This window comes from Camelus bactrianus, chromosome 27 (genome assembly GCF_048773025.1).
Source record: "Camelus bactrianus isolate YW-2024 breed Bactrian camel chromosome 27, ASM4877302v1, whole genome shotgun sequence".
Classification (NCBI taxonomy): Eukaryota; Metazoa; Chordata; class Mammalia; order Artiodactyla; family Camelidae; genus Camelus; species Camelus bactrianus.
In genome coordinates this window covers 22,912,719-22,927,937 of record NC_133565.1, presented here as the reverse complement: position 1 = coordinate 22,927,937, position 15,219 = coordinate 22,912,719, and the positions used below count along the sequence as shown (strand labels likewise).

The following is a 15,219-nucleotide window of genomic DNA, read 5'->3' as shown; positions in this document are numbered from 1 at the left end:
TAAGAGGCGCTCAGGACGGTGCCTAGCACAGAGTCGCTCAGTCACTGGTGTGTTCGTGGTAGGGCTGTTGTCATTCCCGTTCGTCTCTGAGCTGCTGTTCTCTTATCTGCAAATGGCAGAGCTAGCAGGACAACTGGGAGGATTGCACTTCTGTCCTGGGTGAGTGAAGCCACGTGGCTGGTTTTGGCCAGTGAGCTGGGAGCAGAAGTGTCCTCCCAGGCCAAGCACTGAGCTGTCAGCGCCACACTTTCCAGAGCATTCTGTCTTCTCCTGTTGGCATGGTGACTGGTGGCACTGTAGCTGCTCTGTTATCTGGGTCCCTGGGAGTGGCAGTGATGAGAGGAACCCTCTCTTTCCCTCCCCCAACCACCAGTGAAACCATAAGGCATGTTGCTTGGGCAGGAAGTAAGTCTCTGTCCCTGAAGCCACGAGGTTTGTGAGATGTGAGATGCCTGGCACAGTGTGGGCACACGGTCGTCATGCACTGTGTGGCTCCCTTCCTGACTAGAATTCCCTCCTGATTGCGACAGGTGTTGCTTCATCTCTCAGCAGAGTTTCGCAGGCCTTGACCCCTTACCTCCTGTCCCCTGCCTTCCCTGGGAAAGGCCAGTGCCGTGCGCCTGCCAGAACCTCCCCCCCCGCAGCGCGCCCACGGCCCACGCCGGTCGAGTTGGCTCCACCCCCCAGTGTCTGTCAGGGTCATAGCTCCGGCTGCCGGCCGCCGGGGAGTCTGCCGGCGGCGTGGGCCTTGGCCGTCAGTCACTGAAGCGAAAGTGGCTGCCATTCCTCAAGTGCGCCTGACAGTCGTGTGCGTTAAGTAGAAAGGCTGGAGCATTTGCCTGCCCCCTGGGTCTGCAGGGACCACCTTCCTTCCCAGCTTTGGGTGCAGATGGACCACTTGCAGGGTGGTCTCAGGGTTCACTGCCCTCTAGGACAGAGTGTGTGTGTGTGTGTGTGTCCCTTTTCCGACGGTACACCGGCAGGCAGGATGCAGGCTGTCCCAGTGTGCTGCCGGAGGGGTGGAAGGGTTGGGGTTCTGCCCTGCGGGGGTGCACTCCAGGGCGGGCTGGCCTGCGCCCACCCTTCCTGGGGAGCTATTTGGGACAGGACAATCTGGTACTGCCTGAAGAGAAACCCCGGTTATTACCAAGCAGTGTACGGAGCAGGACCCTCACCCCTGCCCCGAGGCTCGCTCCATTCTAGAACTGCCCCCACGGCCAGCCCCTTCCCCTGCAGGAGGGGTGGGGTGGGGCTGAGGGCTGGGGTGGGCGCAGGGTCGCACCCAGCAGACAAACCACGTGAGTGCAGAAGGCGTGTGTTACACAGTTCCCACGGCTTGACTGCAGGTTTGAAATCTTTCACAATCAACAGCTGAAAAACAAGATCAAAAGAAATAAATACACAGAAAATATGAACAGTTTTAACCTGTTGTATTTGCAAAAGACATCAGGTATCTACAGTTTTTGAATAAATATATATGTGGTTGCTTTTTGTTTGCTTTTGGAAGAAAGGGCCATTGAACGGCAGAAACGACTAGGGAGAGGGCCCATTGTCCGATAAGCCGCTTGTATCTGGAATGATCTGTGGCCCTGATTCAGCTACCGTGGTCATACTGATTTCGCTTTCAGTTAACAGTTAGATCTGTCTGCTTCACAAGGTGCTCAGTCTGTTTTCCACTTGAAAATCGGGTAGCTGGCTGCCCCTGCGCCCCGTGAGCTCCCTGAAGTGTGTGTGTCCCCCAGACACAGGCAGGGCGGGGATTCGATTGGCAGCATCACGGGGTATCCGCTTGGAGCCCCGGGCCCAGGTGGGATACCTCATAGCATGGGGCCCTTCATTATCACATTTCCAGGAGTAACCCGGATCCAGCAGGCTGGGTGGAAACCTTGAGTTTTTTCTCCTGATTACAAAAATATGACATACTCGTTTAAAAAGTCAAACAACTTAAAAATGCCTAGAGTAGACAGTGAAAACCCCCTTAGCCAAAGTGGAGGTTAGGGTGGAGCAAGGTCAGGACTGTGCTGTGTGCTTTATTCAGTGACCGTGGTAATGACACAACAATAGTAAAGGAGCTGACCGAGTCAGCAGGAGAGGGCCAGGCTGTCCTAAATGCCTGTCACTGACTCTCTCATGCAGCTCTCACCGCAACCCTGTAAAGTCGCGGTTGTTTTCATCATCGCTTTATGGTTGAGAAGAATAGGCCCAGAGAGGCGAATTAACTTTCCCAAGGTCACACAGTCAGGGCGGGGCTGTCTCTAGGGACCCTGTTCCTACCCACTGGCGTTGAGCTTTGACTTCCTTCCCTCCCAGCTGCTTTGTCACAGGTGTGTCGGTATAGCCGGGCAGAACACCCCGATATACGGCTCCTCAGTTAATACCTGCTGCCCTCCCTTCTCCAGGCCGGGGTCTGCCTGCCGCAGCTGGGCCGTCCACTTCACTGGCACTGGGGCTCAGATACCGCTGGCCCCGAGTGAAGGCGCCCCACCTGCCCTTGGCCTTTCCCTGAAAAGGCCGATCGTTTCTGCCCAGGCTCGGCACCTGCTGTTTCCCCGCCAGAACCCCCCTTTCCCTGGTGTCACCTCCTGGCTCCAGTGCATCACTTAAGTTTCAGCTCACGTGTCCCCGCTTCACAGGGGCTGAGATGAGCCCACCACCGTCTTACCACCCCATGACCCACTGCCATTGTATTTTCTTCGTAGAGCTTCCAGGAAGTGACAGTGTCCTGTTCTGATTTCTTTCCTGGTTGCTGGTTTGTCTCCCGGCGTCTACACCACCAGCCACCAGGGCGGGAACCCTGTCTCTGTATCACCATCTCCCCGCCAGCATGTGGGGACGGTTTGGGAAGCTTCTGGTAGATGAGCAAGTCAGAATCACATTACCTGCGCCTCCTCCCTGCTATGCCCCCACATACCCCACCCCCAGTGGGGCCCTGGGCTATTCCTGCTCCCTCCACCTCTAGCGAAGAACAAACAATGGGGTTGACACCTCATTTTGAAAATCCCTAACTCCTGGCTGGGGGTGGAAGGTGGGGAGGGGGACAGTCGGGCCTCCCAGAGAGCCCCCCAAAAATGCAGCTGCCTTCGCCCCAATGCGTCTTTCTCTGAGAATAGAGGCCTTCAGCTTAGTCACCAGAATCTTTGGACAGCTTGGCAAGCTTTCTCCTGAAGGTCTTACCTCTTGGCTATTTTGTCTCCTTGTGTATTTAGTTAACTTTCCAGGGAGCCACCAGAGAGATGGGCCGGGCACACTGCTGCTTGGTGCATTTTAACCGCCTCCCTGCAGGGAAGGATTGCAGTCTGGGGAGCAGAGGTGTTGTCTGAGGGGGATCAATACCTCTTAGCAGGATGATAAATTGCTCGTCTGCAGTGTGGCAGGGTCCCGCAGTTAATTTATGTGCCTCAAGTCCATCCAAGCCCAAGATGACACTTAGGAAATCAAAACATTCCTGTGATGCATACAGCGTGAGTGTGTGTGATTTATTGTGGCCCCGGACAGGGGGGTGGGGGGGCAGGCATGAAGACAGGTGTCCAAGAGGCTGGACAGACGTGATTCTGCAGCCACACTTTTCAGCGCTCACCCCTCCTGCCGCTGGGAACCTCTGTCTTCTACTCTCTTGGAACCCCCACCCCCACCCCCCAGCTCCTGCATAGGACTGGGTGTGTAACTGGTACTGGACACAGAATCATCTCATGGAACTGGTGCTTGGTGTCTGGGGTGGCCTGATCCCCGACTCAGGCCACCCTAGCAAGCCCTCGTACTAGTCAGGACTCCAGGTAGCATGTGACAGAACGTCTAGGGACCGACTGGCTCCGCTCAGCAGGGACAAGGGGCCCTGCTCTCCTCTTCTGTGCAGCTTCCATCTCGGGTGGCACTCCCACTCCCGGCCTTGGTTCACTGTCGGCAGCGTGGGGACAGAGCCTGCTGCGTCACCCGCAGTGGAGTGAGCATCGCAGACTCTCCTTGCCCATCCTGGTGTGCGCCCATCACAGTGGCTGGGAGGATGCTGGGGCCCAGTGATGCACTGCTTTGGCCAGCCAGGCCCAGTGCCCTGCCTTGGATCCCATTTGTCCAAACAGCCTGCAGTGGAGGAAGGTGGTTCCTGAGAACAGCGGGGGGTCAGGGCCAGCAGGAGGGGGTTTGAGTGTCCACCACACATGTCCATTGTCGCATCCACCCTGGCAGCATCCATGGTCTTCTCTGGGCCTGGAGGGCAGCCAGGCCAGCACAGCCGTGGATGTGGAGGGAGGTGAGCATTGTGCACTCTGTGTCTCCGCTTCATCATCCGGTCCAGGCAGCAGCCGCTCTGCGCCGGGTCCCATGGGTTAGCACCACACACCAGGCCTGCCTTCAGGGCAGATAAGCGGGTAATGCTGAGTTGTGGTGGGTGTTGTGAGGGCAGAAGTGGAGAAGGTGTGGGAGAGGTGACCGCAACAAAGTGGCCCCTCTCAGGGCTACAGAGTGAGCCATTCAGGAGAAATGTGATGGGCAGGGGAGCCTCCCGGGCAGGGGAGCCTCCCAGGCAGAAGAGCACGTGTCAAGGTCCCGAGGCCCAGCGACAAGTCCAGCGCAGCCTGAGGGGCAGCTCACTGGGACGTTCCAGGATGCGAGGACAAGTAGCCGGTGGGGACCTGGAGGCCACAGTGGGGACGCGGGGTTCTACTGCACGTGCTGGGACGTCCGTGGGGTTTTGAGCTGGGCGCGATGGGATCCAGGTGATGCTTTCCCCAGGCTCACTCTGTTCTCTGGGTGGCGCAGGCCGTGGAGGGCCAGAGCAGCAGCAGAGGCTGGTCAGGGGTTCCTGCGGGCCCGGGGGAGGGGCGGAGGTGGGGGGGGGTCAGGTCTGGGACACACGTGGGAGGCGGGGCCACAGGACTCGGTGTGGGGTGGGTGTGGGGTGGAGTGGTCTCAGCACCGAGGAGGGCGTCGATGTGGGTTCCCAGGCTGCGGAGGAGCAGGTTTGAGGCAACAGGCTCCCAGGTATTTGCCCGTGAGACCCCACCCCCTGGAGTCCTGGCCATCAGGGCTGCTGCTGGGAGACTGGCTCAGGGCCAGGCGCCTCCCGAGAGGAGGTGGAACAGACAGGGAGACGGCCGGGCAGGTGCCTCTGCTCCCGGCTCCGCTCGGAGGAGCCCGGGCTGGCAGCTGTGTGGGGGTGGGAGCCCGCTTGGGTGTGTGCCTGTGTCTCTGGCTCCTGGCCCTCGCCAGCGGCCAGGCCTCTTGGTGCTGAGCAGTGCCGCAGCCAGCTCTGGGGCCCCGGGCTGCCCGCTCAGCCTGGCCCTGGGGGAGGCCGCCCCTTGACCTCATTCTCGGGGCAAACGTGGCTGCTGTTGGGGTTTGCCCTGCTTTGGGGCACTTTCTCAGTTTGGAGTCCTGCTTGGTCCTGCCCCAACCCCTCCTGAGGGGCCCTTCCAGGTCCCTTCCAGGGAGGCCTGGTTAACAGCCCCCAGAGTGGAGGTGGGCCCAGCCCGCACCCACTTCCCAGTGCCGGCTGCCTCCTGCATGGACCTGGGCCCCAGGGAGGGAAGCGTGCCATCCAGGGCCAGGAAACCTGAGAGGGCCTTTGCCTGACAGGCTTAGAGCACGTGTCCACATGTGACCCTGCAGGGAAGCAGGGCTGTCGCTTTCTGGCTGGCCCCAAGGCCAGGCCCTGCGGGCAGCCCCTCAGCCCACCTCTTCCTTTCCCCTCCAGAAGCAGGTACTAGTGACGTCCTGGTGACATGGCTGTAGTTAATAAGGCGGAGAGCTGGCATTCTTGCCCGGGGCTGAATCCAGGAGGAGTTTGACACCACACATGGGTTTCCAAACCTCTGCATTCAAGACCACATTCAGTTGGAGCTCAGAAGCAGCCTAGCTTCCTGGCTGGGCAGGGGTGCTGGGCAGGTGCAGTCAGGTGCTCGGGGACCCAAAGCGGGTGGGACCTGCAGAAAAGCAGGTGTTTGAGGATGGAACCAAGACCGAACCTCAGCATCAGGGCCCTGAAGTGTAGTCCTCAGAGCCAGTCCCCCGGGTTGGATACCGACCAAAGGCCATGTCTCTTGAGCAGGCCAGGCAATGGGGGCGGGATGGACGGAATGGACGGAGTCAGCCAGTGGACCGCACGTTTAGGAAAGTGTCTGATGATCAAGGAGGGCTGAGCGGAATGAGGATTTAGCCGTCACACAAGGTTTGGGGAACTGTGGTGAGGTCTGCAATTCAGGTTGGGGGTGAGCAGGGCAGCCGGTGTGCCTCTGCGGCCAGCTCATCTCCGGGATGTCCGGTCCCAGCGCCTGGCTCCAGGGTCAAGTTCTGCAAATGAGTGAGGGATTCCCAGAGGCCTGAGGAGGACAGGGACTTTGTTTTACAGAAGAGAACCTAAGTTGCAGAGGACGGTAAGGTCCCCCAGGGTGGGAGGTGGAGTGGGGACCACCGTGTACAGCCCTGTCTAAGGCTGACCTCTTCACCCCAGAGCCCAGTGGCCCACGGTGGCAGGTTTGCTCATTGGTGTCCCTGGCAGGTCACTGGTCCACAGTCTGCCTGGAGCTCAGGGGCAGGAGCAGCAAGGCCAGGCCCAGGCCCTGTGCCTTCCCTGGCCTGGCCTCGGAGCGGGGGCCTTGCCCAGGCAGCTCTGATCACGTTGTCTGTGGCTTCCCTGGTTCTTTGCCAGGAAGGGAGAGAGCAGCAGTGCACTTGGACGCTAGTTTACAGTTCAGTCCAGTGAAGCATGAGCTGTGGCCTTCCTTGAGCAGATTATTACTTAAGTACAAAGCTGACTTAGGTGGGGCCGGGGCTAGTTTTGCGGTTGGCTTTTTGGCCACTTTCTCTTGAGACCTAGGATTTTGCCTGCCCGTTGGCTGAGCCTGGTTTCCACAGCGTGGCAGTGGGTCCTGGGGTCGTGCCATTGGCTGGACTTTAATGTGCTTTGAATCGTCCACCTTCAGGCAGGTCATGAGCCTGTGTCTGTCCACCCCAGGGACCAGCACTTTGATCCCGAGCCCGGGGCCCAGCAGAGGAGGGCAGGCGAGGGGGCAGGCGAGGCCCTCACGGTGCCTGTTGGGACCAGGGGGCTCTGACAGCTGCAGGTTTTCCGGCTGCTTCGGTTGAGGTGAACTTGGTTCAGCTCTCACCGGGGCCTTTGTCTTGGCTTCCTGTGGTGACTTCAGAATTGAGCAGGTGTCCTGACTTGAGCCACTAGTCAGCTGGCCCACCTCGACACCTCCACAGCCTCACTCGTCCCGACTCTGGAGAGCCCTGGGCTGGCAGACGTGTCTACGCTGAGCGCCTGGGCTGGGATGGCAGCTCTTGGGGAACTTGCCAAGGACAAGGGAGGGTGAGGGCTGTGGCCAGACCTGCCTGGAGCCCAGCTCAGGACAGGGCCTGTTGGGGGCAGAGGAGGGCGTAAGGCTCTGTTGGTGTTTGCGGCTCCTTGAGAACCTTTTCCAAAAGTCTCCCCGCAGGAGCCCGTGGCTCCCTGGGCCAGTGGAGGGTGGAGAGTGGGCTGGAGCTGGACCGCCCACGTGGGAGGCTTGGCTGTAGCACTGCAGGCAGCCACTTGGCCTTTCTGAGCCTTGGCTTCCCCGGCTGCAGAGTGGGGCCGTGGACCCGCGTCCTCAGACAGCAGAATGCATTCAGGGCACACTTAGCACTGCCCTGCCACCTATTTAACCAGGCTGGGGGGCACCATGTGCATGTTCTTGAAGCCACGGGAGGCAGGCACAGTGAGAGGTCACCCAGGGAGGCTCATATGCAGAGTTGGTCCAAAAGCATTTGGTCTGAACTTCAGCCTGTGCCACCTGAGTGGTTGCTGGCCCTCCGGTGGAGGGGAGGGGCTGGGCCTGGGTTTGGCAGAGCTGAGCAGAGGGCAGGGGCTGAGCGGGGAGCCGCAGGAGGGCAGCGGGGGTGCGGGGCCCGGCCCCTCTCACCTGTGGCCTGGTCTCCCCAGCAGGTCAGCTCAGCATGTCAGTCAGCGTCCACGAGACCCGCAAGTCGCGGGGCAGCGCGGGCTCCATGAACATCACGCTGTTCCACAAGGCCTCGCACCCCGACTGCGTGCTGGCCCACCTCAACACGCTGCGCAAGCACCGCATGTTCACGGATGTCACGCTCTGGGCCGGCGACCGCGCCTTCCCCTGCCACCGCGCCGTGCTGGCCGCCTCCAGCCGCTACTTCGAGGCCATGTTCAGCCACGGCCTGCGGGAGAGCCGCGACGACACTGTCAACTTCCAGGACAACCTGCACCCCGAGGTGCTGGAGCTGCTGCTGGACTTCGCCTACTCGTCCCGCATCGCCATCAATGAGGAGAACGCCGAGTCACTGCTGGAGGCGGGCGACATGCTGCAGTTCCATGACGTGCGCGACGCGGCCGCCGAGTTCCTGGAGAAGAACCTGTTCCCGTCCAACTGCCTGGGCATGATGCTGCTGTCGGACGCCCACCAGTGCCGCCGGCTCTACGAGTTCTCCTGGCGCATGTGCCTGGTGCACTTCGAGACCGTGCGGCAGAGCGAGGACTTCAATAGCCTGTCCAAGGACACCCTGCTGGACCTCATCTCGAGCGACGAGCTGGAGACGGAGGACGAGCGCGTGGTCTTCGAGGCCATCCTCCAGTGGGTGAAGCATGACCTGGAGGGGCGCAAGGCCCACCTGCCCGAGCTCCTGCGCAGCGTGCGGCTGGCCCTGCTGCCGTCCGACTGCCTGAAGGAGGCCGTGTCGGGCGAGGCCCTGCTCATGGCCGACGAGCGCACCCGGCTCATCGTGGACGAGGCGCTGCGCTGCAAGACCAGGATCCTGCAGAACGACGGCGTAGTCACCAGCCCCTGTGCCCGGCCGCGCAGGGCCGGCCACACGCTGCTCATCCTGGGGGGCCAGACCTTCATGTGCGACAAGATCTACCAGGTGGACCACAAGGCCAAGGAGATCATCCCCAAGGCCGACCTGCCCAGCCCCCGCAAGGAGTTCAGCGCCTCGGCCATCGGCTGCAAGGTCTACGTGACCGGGGGCCGGGGCTCCGAGAACGGGGTCTCCAAGGACGTGTGGGTGTACAACACTGTCCACGAGGAGTGGTCCAAGGCGGCGCCCATGCTCATCGCCCGCTTTGGCCACGGCTCGGCCGAGCTGGAGAACTGCCTCTATGTGGTCGGGGGACACACGTCCCTGGCCGGTGTCTTCCCGGCCTCCCCGTCGGTCTCCCTGAAGCAGGTGGAGAAGTACGACCCCGGCGCTAATAAGTGGACGATGGTGGCCCCGCTGAGGGATGGCGTCAGCAACGCCGCGGTCGTGAGCGCCAAGCTGAAGCTCTTCGTTTTCGGGGGGACCAGCATCCACCGGGACATGGTGTCAAAAGTCCAGTGCTACGACCCTTCGGAGAACCGGTGGACCATCAAGGCCGAGTGTCCCCAGCCGTGGCGGTACACTGCCGCTGCCGTGCTGGGCAGCCAGATCTTCATCATGGGGGGCGACACGGAGTTCACGGCCGCCTCGGCTTACCGCTTCGACTGCGAGACCAACCAGTGGACTCGGATCGGGGACATGACCGCCAAGCGCATGTCCTGCCACGCCCTGGCCTCGGGCAACAAGCTCTACGTGGTGGGGGGCTACTTCGGGACCCAGCGGTGTAAGACGCTGGACTGCTACGACCCCACCTCGGACACGTGGAACTGCATCACCACCGTGCCCTACTCGCTCATCCCCACCGCCTTCGTCAGCACCTGGAAGCACCTGCCCGCGTGAAGAACACCTGCAGAGCCCGGCCAGGTGAGCCCGTGGCACCCCCGCACCTGTGCCCACTCTGGGTGAAGGCTGGGCTGGGTGGGGCGGCAAGTGAGTGGCGGGGAGGGCGGCGCTCTGGGACCCTTTTTCAACTCTGGAGCCAAAGCCTGGCTCTGCCCCTTAACTTGGAAAGCATGTATCCCCTCAGCCAGATGGGGGCAACAGCCTTAGACTGGGGGGTGGTTCCCAGACATGCCAGCAGATCAGAGACACTGGGGTCTTTGACAGCTGTGTGCAGAGCTGAGGGCATCCTCACTCTGACATCAGCTGCCAGGGAAGGTTTTCCCAGAATCATCTCAGATCCAGCGCTCACTGGAAGGACTCATGAATGCACTGAAGGTGTATATTCATGGTTATGGTTTATTATGGGGCAAGGATACAGAATCAGATCAGCCAAGGGCAGAGGTGTGGGGAACAGAGCCTTGGCTGGGGGTACAAATGCAAAGCATCCCTTGTGTGCTCCCCATGGAGCCAGGACAGTGTCTCTCTGCCAGCTTTAGTGAGTGACAGTACACACAGAAGATTGCCCAGCAGGGAAGCTCACACAGGCTTTGGGGTCCAGAGTTTTTATCGCGGCCCCATCACATAGGCATGATGGATTGATTGTGGTAACTCTCACATCACCTGGTCCAGTGTGACCCAAGGCCCCCACCTGAAGTCACACGGATGTGGCCACCCTGACCCTAAACAGACACTCCTGTCTATCAGATGTGATCCAGGTCACCTCCCAGAAGCCAAGGGCCAAGGCCAGCTCTCTTTCTGGGCCAGGCCAGAGTCTGTGCTCTGCAAGTTCTAAGCCCAGACCACCTGAGTCAGGGTCTCTGAGCCCAGGCCTTGTAGCCGTGTATAGCTCCAGGTGAGTCCAGGGTGCAGCCAAGGTGAGAGCCCCATGCCGGGGGCCCGTGAGGGGAGTGGACCGAGCGCTCGCAGGGAGGCAGGTGCTGGCCTAGGTGGGCGGGCACCGCTGGGGACAGCTGGTGGGACCGGGGCTCTGGGACCAGCTAGCCCTGGGGCTGGGTCCTGCCTCTCCTCGGGGCAGCTGTGTGTTCGCCGGTGTGCAAGGGAGCCTCTTGTCCCCTGTCCCTCCACAAACTGGAGAGGTCTTCCTCGAAGCAGGCGTCATGATTAGGTAAGGGACAGCCCCCAACCTCCCAGCCCCCAGCGGGGTTGCTGCAGGGCTGCCTCGGTTACCCCGAGGTAGGGTGCTCTCTGTTCTTGGCGCCATCGTTACTGGAGATCATTACACAGAAAGGGAAGGTGACAGAGGATGCTGGGAGCACAGGGACACAGGCAGGTGTTCTCTGTGATGGACAGGGAGACAGGAGGATGGACTTGCCCAGGTCCTTGGACCGAGGGGGCAGTCAGGAAGGGGAGAGAGGGCAGAAGGAAGGACCAAGCCTGTCCTGGAGGGCCTCTTCCGAGGGGAGGGCAGGATTTCTCCTGCAGCCCTTCTGGGGCGGGATCTGTGGCAAGTCCTGAGGTTGGATTAAGGTCTCCCGAGCCAGCCTGCCAGGGGCTTGGGGGCAGGGCCTGGAATGGGGTGATAGAAGCACCAGAGGAGGTCCTCCATGGTCAGGTCCCAGCTCCCAGCCCTTGGGGCTGTGAGGTTGAGGGACCCTAGGTGGATGGGGGACAGGAGGCGTGGGGTCCCGGGGGCTCTGAGGAGCCCTTCCTGGGCCCTGTGCGGTTCAGCTCACAGGAGCCCCGTCAGGAGCTGGCCTGAGCTGAAAAATTCATTTCCTTAATGACCCCGCGGCTGCTGACTCGAACGGCTGAGCACTCATACTTAGCAGGATTGCTTCTGAATGCAATCTGATGTTTCAGCTATTAAATCAGATCCAGCCAGGCCTTCGAGGCCCTTAAAGGGATACGCCCGCAGCAGGTGAGGCAGGCCCAGAGAAGGCATCAAATCCCTGCACACGGGGTGTTTGGCCTCATCAGGCCAGCCTGGAGGGGAATGGGGCTGTGTTCTCTTTTAAGGTTTCTCTGTTTTGTTTTAACCTGCTCTCTCCCTCTTTGGGAGAAAAGTCTAATCAGCCACATGTCTTGGTCTCCTGGGGAGTGCGTTTCAAAGGGAACATTTGCATTTCCTTGAGTCCCTGTTCCTACAATCACCTGGGCAGCTCTGCCCCTGTCCAGTGTTTGCCCGACCCCAGGGCCCTGGAGGGCAGTTCTTCCCCAAGTGGGAGGGGTGGGGGGCAGGTCAGGCATTAGGACCCAGTGCACCCTTTACTTTGCCGGGGGCTTAGGAAGGGAAGCCCGCTTGACTGTTGGCTCTGACTCTTGCTGGCTGCTTGACCCTGGTTGCTTAACTTCCCTGAGCCTCAGCTTTCCCCTCAGGAACATGGGCATAAAAATTGTATTGCTTAAACTAGGTGAGTAGAAAGGGGGCTGGGGTCAGAGTCAGCCTTTGTACGAGGTTGTGATCGGGGTGGGGGATGGCGGTGATAATGGTTTTGGGATGCTTTGGGTGGCAGGGCCCTCTGGATGTCCCCGGCCAGCCCCTCCTTCTGGAAGGCTCCATGCCCCACTGTTGGGATCACACACCCATAGGCAGTAACAGGGTTCACTGGGGCCTGCTGCACACAGGTGGTGTGGGTGACCCCTGACCCCACATCCGCTCTGCAGAGATGAGGAAATTAGTTCTCCAAGAAGTATCTGCCAAAAATTTGGATGGTCCAACCCAGGAAGGCCCGGGGAAGTGCCTGAGTGATCCAGGAGGAGTCTGGGAGCCGGGCGGCTCCCAGCTCCTCTGCCTTCAGCATGCCCGTAGGGTGCTACCACTTCCTCCTTGGGACAGCCCAGGGGTCACCCAGAGCCCCTCCTCCCCAGCACTGGGTCCTGGGTCCCTGAGCTTGGGGTTCACCCACTTAGACCATCTTGGCATGTTTGGGACCTAGTTTCTAGCTTGGGAGGAGCTTGGAGGGGTTTGGGGGGCCTTCCTCAGCCCCACTGAGGACACAGCGGTCACCCCACCCAGGCCACACAGGTGGACGGGTGGCTACACCCCAGGCTGAAGACCAAGCGTGCAGTCACTGTTACCTGATGTTTGCAAAGGTGGGGTTGTCCCCGCCTCCTGGAGGGCTGGAGACGCCTGTGGTGGGGGGCTTCTTCTCTCTTCCCTTTCGAAGCTGGGGTGAGACCCCCCACCCCGGGGCAGCTCAGCGCGTAGGGAACTGTCCCATGGCTCAAGCCTGCCTCCTTCGTTGGGGCCACCTCTGAGCCCGTGGCACTGAACGCTGGCCAGTGGAAGTGAGCCACCAGCATGGAAATGGGGTTGGGGGACAGCATGGAAGACCCTTCGTGGGAACTCCCAGCCCCTCCCTCGCTGTCCTGAGCATTCCTCCGCCACACCCCTCTGGGTCCTTCCTGGACCTGCTTCTCCGGCCAAGGGCACCACTTCTGGACACATCCCTGCTTGGCGTCGGGCTAGGGTTGTGCCAAGCTGTTGCTGTGAGTTAGGCTGTAGAAATGGTCACAAGGAAACCCTTGTGCCCACCTGGGTTTCCTTAGTTGCTTCCAGGGTCTACATCAAGCCTTCCACGTGCATTAGATGACTCCATCCTTCCCTGGGAGGCAGGTGTCCTCATTGCACGGGGAAACACGAAGCTCAGAGCGGGCCCCAGAGTGATCGAGAACCCAGTTCTGAGTGTGAGTGTCATGACCACAGGGACTGTCCTGCCTCGTTTACCACTGCATCCATCCCGCAGGGCCGTGTGGTAAACATGTCAAGTGCAGGAGTGAATGGGCTGGCTGTCCCCTGGCTCTCGGATCTTTTCTGCCCCTCATTGTTTCTATCTCTCTGGCCTACATTTAGTTTCTCAAAAGTGCCAGATTCCCACCCTGGGGCCTTTGCACATGCCATTCCTTCTGCCCAGACTGCTATTGGCTCCTCTAGCAGACTCCTGTCTGTCCTTCAGGTCTCAGGTTAAATTTCACCACCTTCCTACACCGTCCACCCCAGTTAAAGTCCTGGTTCTAATCTCTTAGTTTCTTATTTCTCACAGCTGGCACGGTCAGTGTACGATGGCTGTGTATACTTTTGTACAAACCTGTAGTTTCTCCCACTGGAGGACGATCCTTGGGGATGGTAGCTGTGTTTGTCCTCCTGTTTCCCTGGCCCGGTGCCCGCCAGGTGGAGGGTGCTCAGGGCTGAAGGACCGATGCGTGGCTGCACTGCTGCTGAGCGAGAGCTGCGCCCTCACACCTGGGCCTTCCACGTGGCCTCTGGCTCTTCATCTGGTTCCAGGTTAGGATGGAACAAGGTGGGTGTGATTCATATCTTCTCCCTCTCATTCCTCCACAGACTCTACGCGTTTCTCCCTGCCCCACGGCTGCAGCCCTCATTGTCACATGGTGGCCCTGACCCTGCCTGCCACAGCAGGACGCCCCGCCCGGCCCCACCAGCTCTGGGAGTAGCGGCCTCGGGGGCTGCTCTGATCTTCAGAAAGAGAAGCTGTCACCAGTGCCCGTGTGTCTAGCCGAGGCCTTTCCTGCTTGGCAGGGGTTTGCAGGGGCAAGGACCTTCCAGAGGGGTGAGGATGGATGCCAGGACACCCCTGGCCTTGGAGAGGACATTTGTAGAGCCTTGGGGTCACCTGTTGCAGCAAGTCCTGGCTGGGTGGGGGTAGGGGGGGGCCTGAGTTTGGCGAGGGGGTGGTGGCAACACTGATGGCCTGGCCTTTGGCCACAGCTTCCCTCTCTGTTATGATGTCACCCCACAGGGGGTGTCCCAGGCCTCTGGGAACGTGTGCACTGGGACGGAGGGCAGAAGGTGCGGAGGAGAAAATTGACATGTTGTTGGAGGGAGGGAACCTTTGGGTGACCTCAGCGATGCCCACAAGGCGTCATTAGCAAATGACACCCCGACCCCAGGGTTAAATGGACCCTCTCCAGAGTCGAGCTTTGTCCCCAGTGACCTTGCCACCTCCCGGTCAGACCAGCCATGCTCCAGGATGCTGTGCCCGGGTGCAGACACAGATGGGTGGGGGGCTCCTGGGTGACACATGCTATTAAACAAGGAGATATCCTGGAGCCACCCTCTCACCTCCCTTCGGAGCCTAGCCTGAGAGGCACCAATGACCCCATCCCCTGCCAGGACTACACCAGCCCTGGAATGTGGCCCGCCCTCCCAAGACCAGAAGCAGATAGGAGCTGGGGACCACAGAGGGGCCCCAGGGTGCTCACTGCACATCCCTCTAGGGCCGGGCTCATCTCAACTTGGAGGATGGCCAGCCCCACCAGCCCCCACTATCCTTCGCCATTGACCTTCCAGCTGGTAATGATCTAGCCCATTTGCCCCCTGAACTCAGAGGTAGGGATTGTTCCCAAGAACACTGCCAGCCATTTGTTCATTTTTCCCACCTTCTGAGTCACGGGGTCCCTCCTGTGTCCATCCTCAGCAGCCAGGGTTCTGGAGAGGCTGGCTCCTGCCACAGTCCTCCTCATACTGAGCGTTTCTGGGCTGGTCCCTTGCTC

General features: G+C 60.3%; 1 protein-coding gene and 1 long non-coding RNA gene across 5 annotated transcripts in view; one reads left to right on the top strand and one right to left on the bottom strand.

The window, feature by feature from the left end:
• KLHL25 (kelch like family member 25) overlaps positions 1-14,184 on the top strand; it is a 28,564-nt gene extending 14,380 nt beyond the window's left edge. For 2 of the 4 annotated variants that reach the window (XM_074354320.1, XM_045522560.2), the window contains exons 2-3: positions 7,922-9,726; positions 14,048-14,184. In XM_074354320.1, the coding sequence (XP_074210421.1) occupies positions 7,933-9,702 (1,770 nt within the window). In that variant the 5' untranslated portion in view covers positions 7,922-7,932 and the 3' untranslated portion in view covers positions 9,703-9,726; positions 14,048-14,184. Of the gene's footprint in view, positions 1-7,918; positions 9,727-14,047 lie in introns of all 4 variants that reach the window. The other 2 variants (XM_074354319.1, XM_010962927.3) reach the window with 1 other exon arrangement.
• Positions 10,084-15,008, bottom strand: LOC141575292 (uncharacterized). Its single transcript, XR_012502780.1, has 2 exons — positions 14,480-15,008; positions 10,084-14,441 (listed from the first exon to the last, which is right to left on the bottom strand). It is a non-coding gene; the product is annotated as an uncharacterized LOC141575292 (long non-coding RNA).
• Positions 15,009-15,219: the final 211 nt, after the last annotated feature.